This window comes from Ammodytes marinus, assembly GCF_949987685.1.
Source record: "Ammodytes marinus genome assembly, chromosome: 1".
Taxonomy (NCBI): Eukaryota; Metazoa; Chordata; class Actinopteri; order Uranoscopiformes; family Ammodytidae; genus Ammodytes; species Ammodytes marinus.
The window spans coordinates 27,405,852-27,423,819 of NC_137230.1; the positions used below are offsets into that span (position 1 = coordinate 27,405,852).

Genomic DNA, 17,968 nt, shown 5'->3' on the forward strand with positions numbered 1-17,968 from the left:
AGAGCTCCAGTTCATTTATACAGTTTCAACAACGGCACAAAAATATATTCTGTGGTAACAATTAACCTCCATACAAAGAAGCACAAGCTACACTAATATTTAAACTAATGATTATTATAATTAGGGTAATTATTGAAGTGTCCAACTGAGAAACTAGAACAGACTCCCTATTAATGTGTAGTACTGTGTTTGAGATTAGGTGCTGACAGGAGCCTGGTCAGTGTCCCAGTACATTTGAATCTATTAGTAAAGAACAGTGGACAACTTAAATTCATTGTGGTATATATATCAGCCTATTATACTGTAAATAAACATTTGAAAATAACTTGTGATCTATCTCCTTAGTGTGTGTGAATGGTCTTCTGTCGCAATAAAATGAATTATGTGAAATGCCATACCGATCAAAGACAGAAAAAAAGGTAACTAACGCAAGATTTGACCAATCAGACATTTGACCATGATAATTTGACTATTAGTATCATGTTTTACATAATGCCATAATAAACAGTGAGGTACTTTGTTATCAATTGTTTTTTAAATAATCAGTTTGGTGCTGCATTCATTCCGATTTTTTAACAGTTCGCGGTCTAAAACAATCATCCTGATTTGTGTGTTAGCATATGTTTATTTGTAACTAGAACTTCTACATTTTCACCCATTTTGTTTGAATTTTAGTGCAAAATATCATCTAATGTCCCAGTGTGGACTACCATTTCTACCAGTAGTCTCATCAGTGACTTAACACCTTTGGGAGACTGTTACTTTACTTCAGTTCCACTATTCACATAGTCTGTGTTCAACGTCTGTGTTCATGAAAATGTCCACAGAATCGGCATATTTCTCCTCTCATTTAATATCATCAAAGACCTCTTTTACAGATGCATTATCAAACATTTGTCCTCAAGGTCACTAAAAGTATACAGATTATAAATAACAACAAATCTGTCATAAAGAGTTAAAAAATTCGGAGGAAATTTAACACAGGTAATGTGTGGAAGTGATAACCTCTTTTGCTTGTTGCCGCGCTGATATACATTACAGATATTTGTTCATGGATTTTTAAAGCAGTCATCGAATGTATTTTAAAAACCCATCAGGCTCTTCTGTGTCCATCATTCGCTTCACATCTGGGCTCATGTTAGAGCATCTCTAAGCTTTTGTCGCAAGGACCTGCCCAGCCATGTCCTCGTCTATCAGAGCCAGCTCTCTGATCTCCTCCAGGAGAGAGTACAGATTGGGAGTTTTGCTCTGGCAGAACTCTCTCTCCTCTCTGGAGAATTTGGGGCGACGTGCCGCCTTCTGCTGCGACGCCTCCTCGGCCAGGCGCACCACCTCCTGCACCAGCTTGCAGCGGCCCTGGGAGCGCGGCTGCTGGGGCTTGGTGCTGCGGTGGGGCTTGGTGCTGATGACCACAAGGTTTAGACTGTCTGTGTGGAACTGTTTCGAATGGACAGAAATACGAACCTGTGGAGAAATATATCCTGATATTTAAGTAAAAGACATGCAGTGATTTTTTTTCCCCATTTGAAAAATAGGCTGTTTTGAGTTACATTGTGATGTGTTCAAGCGATGTTCAGTAAAAATGTGTAATTGACTTCATTGTGGTTATTTCAATGCAGTTTCGTTAAATCTAGTGTTGGGCGAGAAAAGAAAAGAAAACAAATAGGCTACAGTTGAAGCAGAAGTAATTTTTACCTGAAGGTAAAACCGCATACTGGGCTATAATATGGTGAAGTTTTGAAGGAATCACAAATTGGATACCGTCCAACCCTCATTCTATCTAAGGTCAACACTGCAGACAATAACGTTAGATTGTTGATCAACCCTAAACTAATTAATCTGTTGTGCGACTCACAGTGATGTGTTCAAACAGTCTGAAGGTGGAGGTGCCGCAGCTGGAGGTAGTGGTAATTTTGTCAGGGTATCGTCGCACTGATCCGCTCTGCCACTCACAGCTGCCGTCCTGTGCTGCAAACACCACCTGGCCCTCTCGATTCTTCATATACACTGCCCCTTTCACACCATACCTGGAAAGAGTGCAGGTGATGTCATGACTGCTGCACTGTGAAACTATAAGATTCTGTTTTATTAGATGAAAGCTCTCTGTAAGAAAGCTATACTGACAGAAGAGATAGGAACTGTACAGAATTCCTTATTTTCTTTTAATGGCCATTTCACTTCAATCATTAACTAGTTTAATCCTTAATATGATCCATTATTAAAAAGATAAGAATATATGAAATGTAATACACAATTTTTTTTTTTTTTTTTTGTATATTTTCTGGCATTTTTATGCGTCATTGATAGTGTAGAGATAGAGTTGAAATGGGGCAGAGAGGGGAGTGACATGCAGAGAAAGACCGCGGGCTGGAATCGAACCCGGGTCTACTGCTGGCCGAGGCCCATGGGGGGGACGCCCTACCAACTGAGCTAAGGGCACCCCCGTAATACATAATTTCCCCAGTAACAAATAGTCATTATATTTTAAATTTTTCAATTCATCAGTTCATTTTCAATCTAATTTTCCACATATTTTATTCCTTCACAGATGTAATGCATTAGGTTTCTTCAGTGTCGCTAGTTAGTGAAAACCAAACCAAGCCAGAAAGCTTGGCTTCTAGTATATTTCAATTTAAAGCAGGTACAAACTTTGATGTAATATAGACCGTGAAAAGCTGTTGAGACAATTGACAGACAGTGCATGGTACTCATGTCAAGAATATTTTTACATGTTTGTTCCACATTAAAAGAACATTAAAGGACAGGGCTAAACAGATCCCATGAAAAGACTAAGAATAAAAGTTGCCTACTTAAAAGTATTGTGTGTGAATATTGGTAAATGAGATCAATGACGATATATCAGATATGGAATCAGAGGAGAGAAAGAAAAATATTCAATATTCCTATTTTCTCCCTTTAAAAATAAATAACTGTCTATAAAACGCATTGATAACCATAATCTTTCAGTAAGTCGTCCCACACAAGACACCCCCTTTAATTTCTTACTCTGGGACAAACACCAACACGCCGTTGTCTCGGATGTTGTAGATGACAGCGTCCGCCACGCAGCACGGGTCCGTCTGAGGGTCTCTCTCTTTGAAGTACAGACACTGACACAACTCTACTGACATCTTCTGGGCCAACTTTGCTGCCTGGAAATGTCACACAGAAGTCAATATATGGAGTTATTTTATATAGTAAGAAGTAAATTATAGATCCTCAGAATCACAAAACGGCACTGACCCTGTTCCTGCTGTTGATATGTTGAGCCATTTCGTCCTGTTCCTTGTAACCAGCTAATAATTTACCAGGGTCCTCCCCTCTCTCAATGGCAAGGGCTGCGTTGAGAAGGCGGTGGACCACGATGTCGGCGTAGCGCCGGATGGGCGAGGTGAAGTGTGTGTAATGCTCCAGAGCCAGACCTAAGAGATAGAATTTTTTTTTATTTTTTTTATCTTCTTTTTAGTTAAATAGATTTTCTACATTTTAAATAATTGCACCACATAAATTAGATATTCATATTCTTCAAAACAGGACAGTGTAACCAACTCAGATCAGAAATCTGGGAAAACACATACAAACACATGAAAATGCAGTTCCACTGAATTATACAATAAAAGGTGTAGGTGTTGTTGGGTGTACCGTAATGGTAGAACTGGTCTTGGGACTGAAGACCAGTGGAGAAGTACAGGGCCTGTGGCATGGCTCTAGTGGCCATCATTCTCAGCAGCCTGTTCACAAGTGGGTCCTGTTGGTCCACAGCCCGGTCCAGAGAGTCCGCCAGAGCCTTGTTGGTTCTGGAGGAACAGAATTACCGGTTCAGGATCAGACGATTCGTCAAAACATGATTTCACAAAAAGAAAAACAACTGATGCAGAGTGGAATAGTGAGTAACAAATCATCTCAGTGGAGTCATTATTGTTTGACTGAGTGCAACACAACCCAACCTTTAGAGTTTTTTTTATTCATGAGCCATCTTTGCCTCCAGAACAACATGCATGTGAAATCAGTAAAAAGTGCACCTCATCAACTTCCATACAGGACACTCAGCAAATCCTACTGTCAGACAATCACCTCGTATCCATGGTGAATCCACCGGCCGTGGCAACCTCCACCAGCCGGCTGAAGGCCTCCTGCCGTGGTAAGGGGTGACGCCTCAGCAGGGACTGATGAGGGAAGGTCTCCTGGATCTTGCGCGCCACCCAGTGGTTGGCATATATCATGCACTCGGCCACAGTTTCATTGACCTCCAGGGGCTGTTTGGGGACCAGTGCTGTGATGTTCCTCTCCTCATCCAGTAGGGCGCGCACCTGAGGAGGGACGGTGACACAAAATAAAGCACATGCACTCAGGGGATGTTGGTATAAATAATTTTGGATGTGTTGGGTTGAAGTTTTTTTTTTGTTTTGTTGTTTAACAATTAATTAATTGTAAAATGAAAACTCTTAACAAGTGGAAACATAAAATTATAATGATTTTTTTTTCTTTTCGTCAAAAAATGCCATGAAAGTATTAATCCCAGAAATGATTTGATTTTTTTTTTAAATGACGTGAAAAAAAATTATTAGTGAGCCAAATTGTTGCACTGTATGTTCCTTCCACCATGAAGACACACTTTAGTTTAGTGTGATCCAATCCATCATACACCATTCTTCTGCCCCGATCCTCACAATGTTGATTATTCTCACTCATCGTCAACCGCTTATCCGGGGTCGGGTCGCGAGCGCAGCAGCTCCAGAATAGGACCACAAACTTCAACTTCCACATTAACCAGCTCTGACTGGGATATCCTGAGGCGTTCCCAGGCCAGTGTGGATATAGAATCTCTCCACCTAGTATTGGGTCTTCCCCAAGGCCTCCTCCCAGCTGGACGTCTCTGAAACCCTTCCCAAAGAATGATCCCAGGGGGCATCCTTACCAGATGTCCGAACCACCTCAACTGGCACCTTTCTACTCACAAAAGGACTGGACTTCTCACCCTATCTCTAAGGGAAAAGCCAGCCAAGCCAACCATCCTGAGAAAACCCATTTTGGCCGATTGTACGCGTGATCTCGTTCTTTCAGTAATTACCCAGCCTTCATGACTATAGGTGAGGGTGGAAACAAATATCTGACCTGCAGATCCAGAGCTTTGCTCTTTTTTGTTTGGTGAGGTAAAGCGAGTGCAATACCACCCCCGCTGCTCAGATTCTCTGGCCAATCTCACGCCACATTGTCCCCTAACTTATAAGTGAATAAGACACCCCAGGTACTTTAACTCCTTCACTTGGGGTAAGGACCCATTCCTTACCTGATTTAGAGCTGCTGATCGTCATACCAGCCGCTTTCCACTCGTCTGCGAGCAGATCCAGTGAGAGACCGATAATGCCATCACGCAGCACCCCCACAATATCTCCCTGGGAACCCGGTCATACGCCTTCTCCAGATTTAAATGTACACCGAATGAGCATAAACCTAAGCCCCCTCCATGGTTCTTGCAAGAGTGGAAAGCTGGTCTGTTGTTCAGTGGCCAGGACGGAATCAGCATTGTTGTTCTTCAATCCGAGGTTCGATTGTTGGTCGAACCCTCTTTTCCAGCACTTTGGAGTAGACTTTACCAGGGAAGTTGAGAGCCGTGATACCACTGTAGTTGGCACATACTCTCTGTGCTCTCCTTTTTAAACAGGGTATCCACCACCCGGTCTGCCACTCATTTGGCCCTGTTCGGAATTCCACGCAATGTTGAAGAAACGTGTCATCCAAGACAGCCTCTCCAAACCCAGAGCTTTTAGCTCTGGTATCCGGGTGGAAGTTGTGGGCATTGAATCCGAGTGGTTGATGTTCAAAACTTCCATTGCTGAAGCTGTGGAAGGGAGCTGTGGTCTCAAGGTCTTAGGTGCCTCAAGAGGCAGTAACCATCGAACCATCTTCTTAACTTCAGCCTTATCCTTGGTAACAATGGATTTTTTTTAAGGGAGTCATTGGTGCAGGACTTTCAGGGTGAGTAATTTACCCTGGTTGGTAGGTTTAGTATAAAGTAATCATAAAATACCATTTAAAACATTTAGTTTTGATATAACATTCTCACTGGCCAAGAATTAACACTACAGTAACATTATTTCACAATGATCTATTTTCACAACTACACAGGAAATCCAGCAGGTTAAATAAATAATGGATATTTCGTAAATTACAGTATTTGGCAAAAGAAAATAATACTATGATGACACCTACTGTAATACAACTCCATCCATCACACATATCTAACCAAAGTAACAGACAGTTTATTAGTGTGCATCATATAGATGAAAAACAATGATTCATATCTTGTTTTGACAGATGACCAGGTAACCGTCGTAAATGAAACGGAATACTCAAAACTAATATGAAAACTGTCACCTGTTTCACAATGTGCTTTAGATTCACAAAGCCTTTATATTAAAATATTCTCACTGAAATTACTTTCTGATCTTATGTGAAATGATCCGGTTTCAGCTGGCTTGGCTTGGTTGTCAGGTTTTAAAAATAACATTATCCTGGTCCTAACTCTGTCCTCAGATAAAATAATCTTCCAAGCTGTAAGGCTATTTAATTTCATGTTCATTCCAATTAAAAAAATCTAATAACAGACTTAGTTATCTGCACTACATAGCCAAAGGTTAAGCCAGCATCTAAATATTCAACCCAGGTTTCATTATCTCATTGTGAAACCCTGGTTATTAATTTGCTAACATGCAGACAGAGCAGTCAAGATTTTTCACACCAAACTGGAAAAAATATTTCCTAATAGACCCGGCTTTGCAAATGGCCTGGCCATCCCCAAACAGTTGTAAGAATGTTATATTAGAAACACACTGTTGACTATTCTCTAGCATTAAGATGTACATAGAAACATAGACAAAGCTGATGAATCTGTGATAGCTTTGATATTGTTTTTTTTTTAGTTTCAGTGCAATTTCAAAAGCATGAAACATTTTAATGTATTACAACTTAATTTTACTAGGAATTATCAGAGAGGAAAAACTACAGTAATGTATTGTAATCCAAAAGTTATTAAACAAAACACATTTTCTAAACAGTTCAGCTTCAATGGAAAAGGAAAATCCTGAAATCCTTGACATACCTCCTGCCCTTCCAGCTCTAGCGCGCCTCCTCTGTCCCTTTTCGCCCGAAGCCGTCTGGCTATATTTGTCAACTTCTCAAGAGCCAGGATTAGCTGAGCTAGCTTAGCGCCCTTCTCCTCAGACCCAAGCTCGGCCAGCTCTGGTACCTCAGCTTGCTCTCCATTGAGAAGCGCCTGGGCCAGCTCATAGTGGAGCTGGTAAGAGGAGCGGATGACTGTTCGACCGTACTTCACATCTTTGACAGCGAGGGTGTCTGCATCAAGCTTCCATATCACACTCATCGCATACCTGGAACATATGCACAAACATGTAAAGATGACATGTTTTAATGTGTTCTTGAATGCATGACATAATGTAAAGACGTTGAGTTGACTGACCTGTCGACTCCTCTCAGCAGAGAGCAGAGGTCTGCACTGAGAACAGAGGGCAACATGTCGTATCTGCGGTCTGACAGGTAGTAGGTAGTACCCCTTAGAAAGACAGAATACAAATAAATTAATAAAACCAGTGGCGTTTGCATCTTCCTTCTGCATTTCTTTCATCACAGTCTTTATTACAAAGGCTGGGGCCCAAAACATGTACAACAACAACTTCAGCGAAGGCCAAACAAGACAGAAAAAAACAAAAAAAAACATTAAGTTGGTTACCAGACCTGAGGGGTAAAATAAAATAAAATAGGATAAAATAAAAAATATATTTAATATATTGTATGATGTTGAAATGTCTATCAGAAGTTTGCTGTCAGTGTTGTTTGTGATTACTGTTATTTCTGTGCTGTCACTTTACAAACATTCTCTACCTTGGCAAGTCTGATGCAATAGAAACTTGAGTAGCAACTTTCTGGCCTCTTGCTGCTTCTGAGTATTTATTCTATAATCCTACCACCTCATTACCTTTGTTGTGCTTCTACGTCAGTGAGTGATCCCTCGGTGACAAAGTGGGTGACGTCTGCGATGTGAACCCCCAGCTCCAGCAGCTTCCCACCATCGAGGCTGCGCACAGACATTGCGTCGTCTACATCCTCGCAACCCTTTGGGTCGATGCTGAACACCAGGTGACTCTCCCTGAGGTCCCTGCGCTGTGCCACCTGGGCAGGATCCATCCTCCATGGCTTCTCAGGAGAATTGACCGGCATCTCTCTCATCTGAGGACAGAGAGATAGAAACAGATAAAAAAAAATAAAAAACACACAAGGTTACACAAGCATTCTTCAAGGCAAATGGTTTGGGACATGTATGAATAATAGATTTAGCCTGTGCTATGGGCTGAGAAGTGACCGCCAGATATTGTGTGCTGTGCTGAGATACTTTCACCAGAGGCCATTCTTTATCAAAAGAAATGAGCAAAATAAATATAGACCACAAATAAAAGCAAATTATGTCAGGTCCTTGGATTGCAATATGAAACAAGTTTAGAAAAGAGTGTGTATGCTTCCAATTAGCAGAAAATAATCACTGAACAGAGCATCAAAATCCAGCGTGTTTGTATAATATAAATGAGGTTCAGGCTTCTTTTCTCACCTGTGCATCTGAAAACTCAGACACTTGGATGCAGTTCTCTATGAGGATGGTCTGGACCTCCGTCTCAAACTCTCCAGGCTGACCCAGCACTCGCACAGTGTGACCATTGGGATAGAGCGACGTGCTTTCCCATGAATCAATGCGCACCACAACTCGGTGGTCCTGGACAGGGACAAGAGTTTAAATGAGACAATATTGAACCAAACTCTTGAGGTTTTTGTAAGGGAATGGTCCCCATTAGAAATATACCTTAAAGAATAATGGTCATGAGTAATAAGTATAGGGGTATGAATCTGAAATTTGATTGAATAAGCACAGGAAATATTAGTCTGTGTCTGTTTTTGTCTTGTGGTCTCTCTGGTTCCTCTTAATGTATCACATACAATAGAATTTTTTTTTATACATATATATATATATATATATATATATATATATATATATATATATATATACATATATATATATTAATGCAGAGAAAAGCCAGAGTAGACTCAACCCAGACAGCTCACATACATTCTGAAATACTAAAAGATACCCAGTTATAACAGTGGTTGATCATGTAGAAAAATCTAGTACTGTATTAGTCAAACTAGTTTTCTAATGGTTAGATACATTAAATAAATCAATAGACCACATAAAGTCAAACCAGACCTGCAGAGCATCAGCCTGCTGAGTACTGATGCGGATCTTAGGGATGCGATAGTCCCATGGTACAGCCAGGATCCTGGAATTCCTGCCCTGGGACTGATTGCTCTCCCTGGGGGGAAAAGTGACCACATAATCCCTCCATTTCCTCTGCAGGATCCCAACGATACGGCCTGTGGAGTTTTAATGTATGTCATGTCAGTCACGATACTAAAATTATGGTTTCGATACGATTCCCATATTGAAACTATACCACAGAAAAAAACCTAAAACATCATGCAAAGTAATCACTTAAGTCTGACCCACTTGTAGGCACTGGTTTACTGTTGTTGTCTTCTCCACTTGTCTCCTGCCCCTGGCCCTCGGTCAAGGATGTGACCTTCCTTTTCCACTGACTATTCGGCAACAACTCAGCCACAACCACGTCACGATGCATGGCTCTGTTACGATCCTTAGTACCAAACACTAACACGCCTTGAGTCAGATCTGAGACGGGTGAGGGACAGGAAAAGGTGGCAGAGAGGATAAAGACACAAATTAAAAGTAGGTATAGGAGAGAGAGATTGGGCTCAGGAGAATATATCAAAGAGAGTAGACAACTACAGAAATGTGATGTTTGTTTGTTTGTTTGTTGTGGATGATAGTTGAATGTGTCTGGCCCGCCTGCGGTCAGTATTGTACAGTTGTTGTAGTTTTGTACCTGCGTCCTCTTTAATGAAATCCGCCGTCAAGATAGACGCAGCATTGTTTCTGCCGACATTCAGAGTGCCCTGATGAAAAGGAGAGAAGGATATGAATAATTTTAGCAACATTATCAATCTAGTTTTAGTAACCATTATTGGCTATTGGCCACTTAGGATGTGACAAATCACTCAACTCTCTCCAAAACGTGTTTGTATGTGATGCCAGGCCCTGTGTTTTAGAGTTGATAGCTGGAAAATGTGTGAAAACTTTCCTCTTTGATCTTCAAATGTATTTGTACCAATGTCACTGTAAAATTTAAATTACCGAAGTATCTGCAAATATATTTTCACATTGGCGGCTACCTGTTAGAAAAAGCCTGGCAAAAGTTTACGGTTGATCTGGAAATTTTCCGTTTTTCCAGAGACAAGCATTTTGTTAATTTCTTGTACAACATTAAAACTGTTGTTCTAAGGAAAGACTCACTTGACATAAACCATACAGGCAGACTATACCTTAATGTATCGTCCAGACTTGATTCCAGCCTCCAGGACTTCCTCGGGCAAATGTTCATCAAACTCTTTCTGCGTGCCCTCACTCTCCTTCTCTTGAAGCGCCTGGGAAATAGAGCCGTACAGCTCGTGCGCTGCCTGCAGGTCCGGACAGAACTCTTTCAAATATTTCTGGCGAAAAATTAAAAGCATGACAATTTAAACAAAATGTGGAATCATACTCAGTGTTCATATTTAAGAAGCACAATTTGATTTGTATATACCAAGTCTTGATTGTCCAAACGGATAAAAGTTGATGTGGGGCTGGGTGATAATGCAATTTTAATTAATAAAAATAAAAGAGAAGTCTGATAGGGCAAGGTTTCAAACAGTCCCTTAGGTCGGACAAACGTATTTGGAAGAGAAGACCAACTACAGTTTACAGAGGTTTAAGAGAATTGTGGCTAAACCGATGGAACGCTGCTTGGACGTCAGTGTTGTTACTGTGTTCCCAAAGTCAGTAAATATTTTGTTAAGAACCATCACTACAAGAGAGACAGGAGAGAAACCATTGCTACTACAAATACTGTATATGAAAATGACCTCTGAGATATGGTAAACTGGAATTATATCTTCACAAGGAACAAAATAAGTAATTTTTATAAGTTTTTGGTTTTGTCTCATATCTAGTGTTCACCCGAAATGAATTCAAACACCCTCCTATGGAAGCTGAAAGTTGGCACTTTAATCTTTAAACTGTTTTTCATATCAAAACCAGTGTGACGGAGCCAGAACAACCAAATCTCTCACTGTCTTAACACTTATGGAGTGCACTCTAGCTACAGAGATTAGCCATACACGTGGGAATGGTAAGGTTCAATAGAGTCAGATTTACCTTGACGGACATGACGAACACTCCAGAGTTGAGCATGTTGTACTGAGCAATGGCATCCTGGTCCTCTGTGATCATCACTATATCCATCATACCTGCCAGGTGGTTATAGTACCATACTGCAGCAGAGTACACCAACCTACACACACAAACACACATACAGTTAATCCACAAGTACAAGATAGATGCAGACAGCTTGCCTGTTAGAGCCCTAAACCTGGATATTTAGTATTAATATACTTCTAGCATATAAATGAACACTACCTGCAACTCAAAATGGTGGCTAAACATTATAAAGAATACAGACATCCTTTACAGGTCTGTATACTGTCTTGTGTATGCAATAAAGTCCTTTTCATTGGAGCAGGTTGCACCTCCAGATTTGGGTCTTTAAAATAAACTTTGAAAGTGCCAAGCAGACTGTGCTTGAATTTCCATTCCCTCTGTATTTTAGAGGGGAAGTTTTGCTCAAACAGGGAGCCAGTAGCTGAACCTACTCATGTGCTTTGCTGGCAGACACTTTACCTTATGCGGCAGATACCACAGCAGTGCTGATCCCACTGGTTTCATATCTGATCTATAGATGCATTGCTCATAATGCAACAGATAATTGGGTGAAAAATATCACACATTAGCTTGCTATACCTTCAAGAAAAACTGAATTAGTTTGTTTTTCTGTTTCGTATCATCTTCATTTTGAAAGGTTTTGGCTACTGGTCAGATTATTTGCAGATGAAAATCAATAAAAAATAAATCAAGGCATCAGCAAACTAGTCTCCAGTAAATGCACCCATTTTATCATCGATGCCTTTTTGTCAAACAGACCCTTGGCAGAGTGTTTTGAATAGGAAAAAAACTTATGCACTTACTTATGTGTGATTTTTGGAGCTGTGTTCTACTGTTATCTTGTTGTAACTGTCTTGAAACACTTTAAGTAGGAAACTTGCATAATATTCAACGTTTATGCTGCAAATCTGTTATTAAGTTATTCTTCTGTCTTTGTTATAATACATTTTTTGTACCCGAAATGGAGGAAAAAAATCTTTGGAAACACTGAAATTGGTCCTTCAGCCCTTAGGCCACTATGGAGGTTTGATTGTAAATTGTTTGATTGACAGCTTTGATAGAAGGGGGACTTAAGTAATAAATTCAGTCTAATTATGATGTATATCTTTAAGATTATATATTACATTTCACAAAACTGCTTATAGATTATGAAGGAATTCACATTGTAAATTAGTTATATACAATCCTGGACCTATGGTATTTGAACCATGTAGCTTGTGAAAAATAAGGCATACCAAAATAGGTAGTCTACAGCTGTTAGTTCAATGCGCCAGAAGCATATTTAATCAACATTTAAGTAGATAATATAGTATCAAATTGGACACAGTATTGGCATACATACAATATTAAATTAAACAAATCAAGATCATTCCCAAGAATATTTGGTTGGGACATCCCTTCTTCTCTCCTCTCTCCCATTGATGGTGTTGGGAAGGTAATAACCACTGACCTGGTCTGCCACTTCTCCTGGCTCTCCCCCTCCTCTCGCGGACTATAGGAATACTCTTGAAATTCATTGGCAAACAGCACACTCTCATGTCGAGGGTCTTTGAGCAGGTTCCGCAGCCGGTTGTATTGCCTGCACAGACATACCCACAACGGTCGAAAAAACACTTTGATACTTTTGAGGTTAAAAACTACTAGGAGAGAACTACCATAATAAATACAGCTGATTAAAGGAATAGTTCCACATCTTGGGAAATTGATTTCTTGTTTTGTTTTTTTGGCAAGAGTGAGACAAGAAGGTTGATGCCGCTGTCTGTAAATATGAAGCTACTGCCAAAAGCCAGGAGGCTTATTTTAGCACAAAGACTGGAGACAGAAATGGTAAAAAGCTAGATTTATGAAGCGCTTTTATCCAAAGCACTTCATATGGTCACCCATTGAGTGCAATTTGGGGTTCAGGCCCTGCGTCCCAAATCACAAACTTTTTCATTTTATGAATGCTACATATTGCAGTGGACCTCAAAAATGATTACTTAGCATGCACTATGAAAAACAACAATTGGAAAATACAAAAAATTGAGGCTTGAACTTGGTTTTGCTCAGTCGGTGGCTCAGTCGATGTTACTCAAACGCCAAGAAATAGAAAATATCATTATAAGATGCACATCACATTATCTTATAAATTATGAGGTCATTATCGTATAAAATTATTTGTCCAAAAGAAAGCAAAGCTGCAAATAAACTCAAAGCTCATCATACACACATTGTGCCAACACACACTCATTGAGCCACTGTTCCTCTGGGCTCCCTGTGTGTTGAAGTGAATGGAAAACTGCAATTACTGACACAGTGTGGCATCAGCATATGCTCTAGCAGCTTCGTCTACCAATCTTTATCAAAAGTGAAGCTTCGTCAAATTAATGATGCAACATTTTGGAAAGGCAGTGTAGGCAGAAATCAAAACCAAAGGTCATGTGGGACTCCTTATTTACCCTGTTCATCAAGTTTGTCAAAAGCACTTCTGCCTGTTTGTGTGGTAAAGGTATTTCAATTCACAAGCCGGATCTCATTTAGCTTCGTCAGCAGTTTTGATATAATGAGGTTGACCCCTACCCACTCTTGCGCTGGTGCGTTGTCATTAAAGGCTTCATTTAAAAAGGGGTTTAAGGAATTAAAGGTCTTGACCCGAGCAGCTGTCCTGTTGCCTTTAAGCTGCCTGAAGCTGAAATATTTGTATGTTCTGCTTAAAGAATATGCCTGGTTTAACTGACCACAGTATGCTCATTTTGAGATATCATAATAGACAACAAACTTCAATGCCAAAAAATGGTCAGGCAAATTCCGACACGTTAACAAACCTCGATTCAAAACAAAACATTGTGCACCTGTTTGGTGTGTTGGTGTGAGTGTACCTGCGTCCTTTGTGTATCAGAGCCTGGCAGGTAGTCTGGTTGAAGATGATGCCCTTCAGCTCTCTTAACTCCAGGATCTCCAGATAGTCAACCACCACTCCGACATCGGGCACCACGTAGTGCGTCAAATCATCTGTGCCTGAGAGCAACTTGCCATCTGGTAACGAGGTATAGGCACCGATTGGTGAAAAGATACTTTTTGCAATTCTTCCATAGCTGATTATTAGGACGGGCGGTTAAGCTTATATAGTGATATTGTTTGACTCTCTTTTCAACACTAACATTAACAATGAATTACCACGATGGGGTTGACCTGTTTTTATATTTAAACTGTGGTGATTGGTGCTGCTGATTAAGGCAGACATCAATAACACACATTGTGTCCCAATGTATTACTTAACACCACATTACACAACAGCAGGAACACATTTTCTTTCTTTTGTGAACAGTCCAAAATGTCTGTTCTTAAAAAAAATATATACAGAAGGTATCTGATGCTCAACAGGAAAAGAATATTTTAAATGCCGATTTTCTGAAACTTTAAAAAATTACAATAGGATGCATGCACTAGCCCTTTTTGTGTAGATTGAAGTGCAACCTGTCTTGTCACCACACACTTTTGCCAAAGATGGCCCAGATTACAATCGTATCTATAAACTAACATGTCAAACAATACAGTCTTTGGTCAGTGAAAAACAATATTAACCCGGAATATATTAAACATGAAACAATATTAACCTTTGGTTTAATATTTAGTTTTTTATCTGCTTCGTGGTAAAGACAAATTAGGTATAACATTATAAACTAGTTGCATGATTATTACATGTATTACTTGAATTAGGAAAGGCTACAATGACACTGTTTATCGCTGGGTTTTATCTTTAACTTATTTTTTTATATCTGAACACAACTTTACAGCCAATCCAATACACATGTAATGTGAATACAAGTAATATGATTTTGTCTTGCACCCAATTAACTCATTAATGAGTTGCGTATCTGTTGTAAAGGCTGTTAAACGGCTAGCTTTGGCACCCACTAACTACAAGTTGGTCAGGTAGGCTAGTAGTAGCTCAGTAATAAAATAACAAGAAATCAGAAGTGAGCTAGTTATGCTTAGTAGACTCAAAGCAACGAGTGTGCTTTGTCACGAGTTCACTGTAGAAGTAAATAAAAGGCTGTTTTGTGTAGCCTTTGTTTTGAGCTGACTTTACCGTGCTCACAGTCCGCCTGACACAGTGAGCTGTAGCAGGGGACCCGCTCTCTCAGATAGTGTTCCCGGACCACCACACGGAGTCTCCGGCCGCGGCTGCTATTCAAACGCAGTTTCTTCTCTGTCTTAATCATCCTCAAAACTCAGGAATGAGCCATGTGTATGGGCTGGTTGTAGTTGTCCAGCAGTTTTAATATAACGCGCGAAGCGACGCCTGTAAACATTCACGCAGAACTTCAGGGAAGTGCGCAGGGCAAACCTCTGACGTCATGACGCCCAAGCTGGTAGTTAATTTGCTGCGTTCACGTGCTGCAGGAAGAAGAGAAAATATCAAATGATGTAGGCAAACTCTCTGACAAAGTGCATCTCATGGCATGAAAAAGCTCAAATGTACATGTAAAACACAGTATTATAGTTTATTAGTAGTACGTAGCCCGTACACAGTCTGTGTTGGACCGTAAGCATCTGAAAACATGCAGTGGTGGTATGAGTTAACCCAAAAACAGTTGAGAATTCAAGGGGAAAAGTTCAACTTCTCAATTACATTTGATTTCAGAAGAAACAAGTCTATTTCTGGCATAAAGTCAGAAAAAGAAAAACTATTCACGAATTAGGCCTACTTAAAATGAAAACAACCTAGGCCTATGTGAAATAAAATAAAATAAAAACGCTCATCTTTCATATCCGCGGCGCTACCCCTGATGGTCGGGACTAGTATTGCCCCATGCTATTGCCTCACTATAGTCTGATGATTTGACAATAAAGCCTAATCATTATCGTGATAATTACCGGCTGCTCAGCAGTTGCATAGGCCTATTCCAAACACAATTAGCCTAGCATTCTCGTGATAATTCAGAAAAAAACCTAAAAGCTTTGTTTAAAACTATGAGATACCTTATGATACAAAACGGACAAGAGCAGACACAAAAGAGTCTGATAAAGAAGGTTCAACAGCTAATTCGGCTACTCCTCCTTTTTTAGCCAACGTGACATGCCAACGTGACATACTATCTGAATCCCGGCTTCAATTATATATATAATTATCTCAGTCAAAAACTGCCATGCCTCAGTGGTTTTCCCAAAAGCGAACGCGTCGGTGAGGTTGGGTCACTCCTCTTGCTGCTTCTGCTGCTCTTTGGCTATGCTCCGTAGAGAGGCTGCAGCACAGCACCAGCAGAGAGGAGAGACTGAGCTCAAGTTGGCAACTACACCGAAACGGATGCTGAGGACTTAATTCATGTTTCTAGAGCGACATCTTTTAGAAAATGTTTTTTTTTTTAAGAATGATTTTTTCTGTGTCATCCCAGGTCGTTCCTCTGATGGCATTTTATGGCAGTCTACGAGAATGAACTTTGTTTAGGAAACATCTTTCCTGCAGGTAAGCTCCAACATTAGACGATATCTAACGAAAATTGCTAATAAGGAAGCGCATTGTTTCGGTTTATTGAGTTTATTATTACTTTATAGTTATCATGAGAGGCTGTCATAGGCTATATTATCAATACTTCATGTATTTATTTTTAAACGAAGCCTCTCTGTGTTGTTTTATTATCAACTCTAGTCTATCCTGCTGAAGTTGATTATAGGATTGTAATTACAATACTTGGCAGAAACTGTGGGCAATTTGCACCAGACTTATAAATCCTTGTTATGTGTTTGACATTTTGTGCATACTTTGAAAATTAAGCTGCAAAATTGGAATCCATTTTGAGCTTAATGTGCCAAAGTTTAAATAGTTTTTTTACTCAAGAAAAGTTATTACCATGTATGTTTTAATAAGAGGGACAGATATAATAATACCTTGTATTTATCTGTCAGGTCACCATCCCATATTTACATTAGTACAGTTGCTTTCTGTGTTTGAGTCATCATTACAAGGCTGGCTTGCCCAAAAAGTCTATCTCATAATTTCTCTTTCTTTATAGCTGTATGCTTCCCTGACAATCTGTCACTTATGGGTTTATTCCGATGCATTGCAACTTGACTTGTTTTAATCCATTCTCTTTATTGTGCATTCTTGAGGTCCCAGAGCTATGTTTTTTTGTGTTTTTTGTTTCTTTTCCAATCTTTTAATTGAGACCTAGTCGACTTTGGTCAAAAGTGAACACAATTATCTATTATCAAGAAGCTGTTAAGACAGGAACTATAACCTGCAGTGAGCTACTCTGGGTGCTGATGACTAAAATCCACTGGTGTGTGTTGTTGAGGCATGTTTTCATATTCGAAGTCTGGACTGTATGGTGATCAGAAGGTTATGATGTTAATTAGATGGGTCAGGATGATCATTACCGTTGTAGTATTTCCATTGATTCCCCTGAGGCATCAAAGCAGTTGTTACAGAGGGAGTAACTGTGTCCATCATCACTAGATGGCGATCTTGAGTAAGGCACGTGTAAGTCAACAGCTACTCTACAAGACTAAATGATGTCTCAAACATGCATTTCATTTGTGGAGGTTTCAGCTCGATACTTTTTGAAGATTGTATAGGTCTACTATGTT

The 17,968-nt window shown here is 39.9% G+C and overlaps 1 protein-coding gene across 1 annotated transcript; it reads right to left on the bottom strand.

Annotated features, from left to right (window-relative positions):
• Positions 1–128: 128 nt before the first annotated feature.
• On the bottom strand, positions 129–15,693 carry dis3l (DIS3 like exosome 3'-5' exoribonuclease). The gene is made up of 18 exons (XM_080031294.1): positions 15,471–15,693; positions 14,257–14,413; positions 12,849–12,977; positions 11,336–11,471; positions 10,465–10,632; positions 9,969–10,038; positions 9,575–9,754; positions 9,275–9,441; positions 8,624–8,785; positions 7,997–8,247; positions 7,481–7,573; positions 7,103–7,391; positions 4,075–4,310; positions 3,643–3,797; positions 3,244–3,422; positions 3,007–3,152; positions 1,856–2,027; positions 129–1,464 (listed from the first exon to the last, which is right to left on the bottom strand). The coding sequence occupies exons 1-18, from the start codon at positions 15,601–15,603 to the stop codon at positions 1,150–1,152; spliced, it is 3,138 nt and encodes a 1,045-aa protein (XP_079887420.1). The 5' UTR covers positions 15,604–15,693; the 3' UTR covers positions 129–1,149.
• Positions 15,694–17,968: the final 2,275 nt, after the last annotated feature.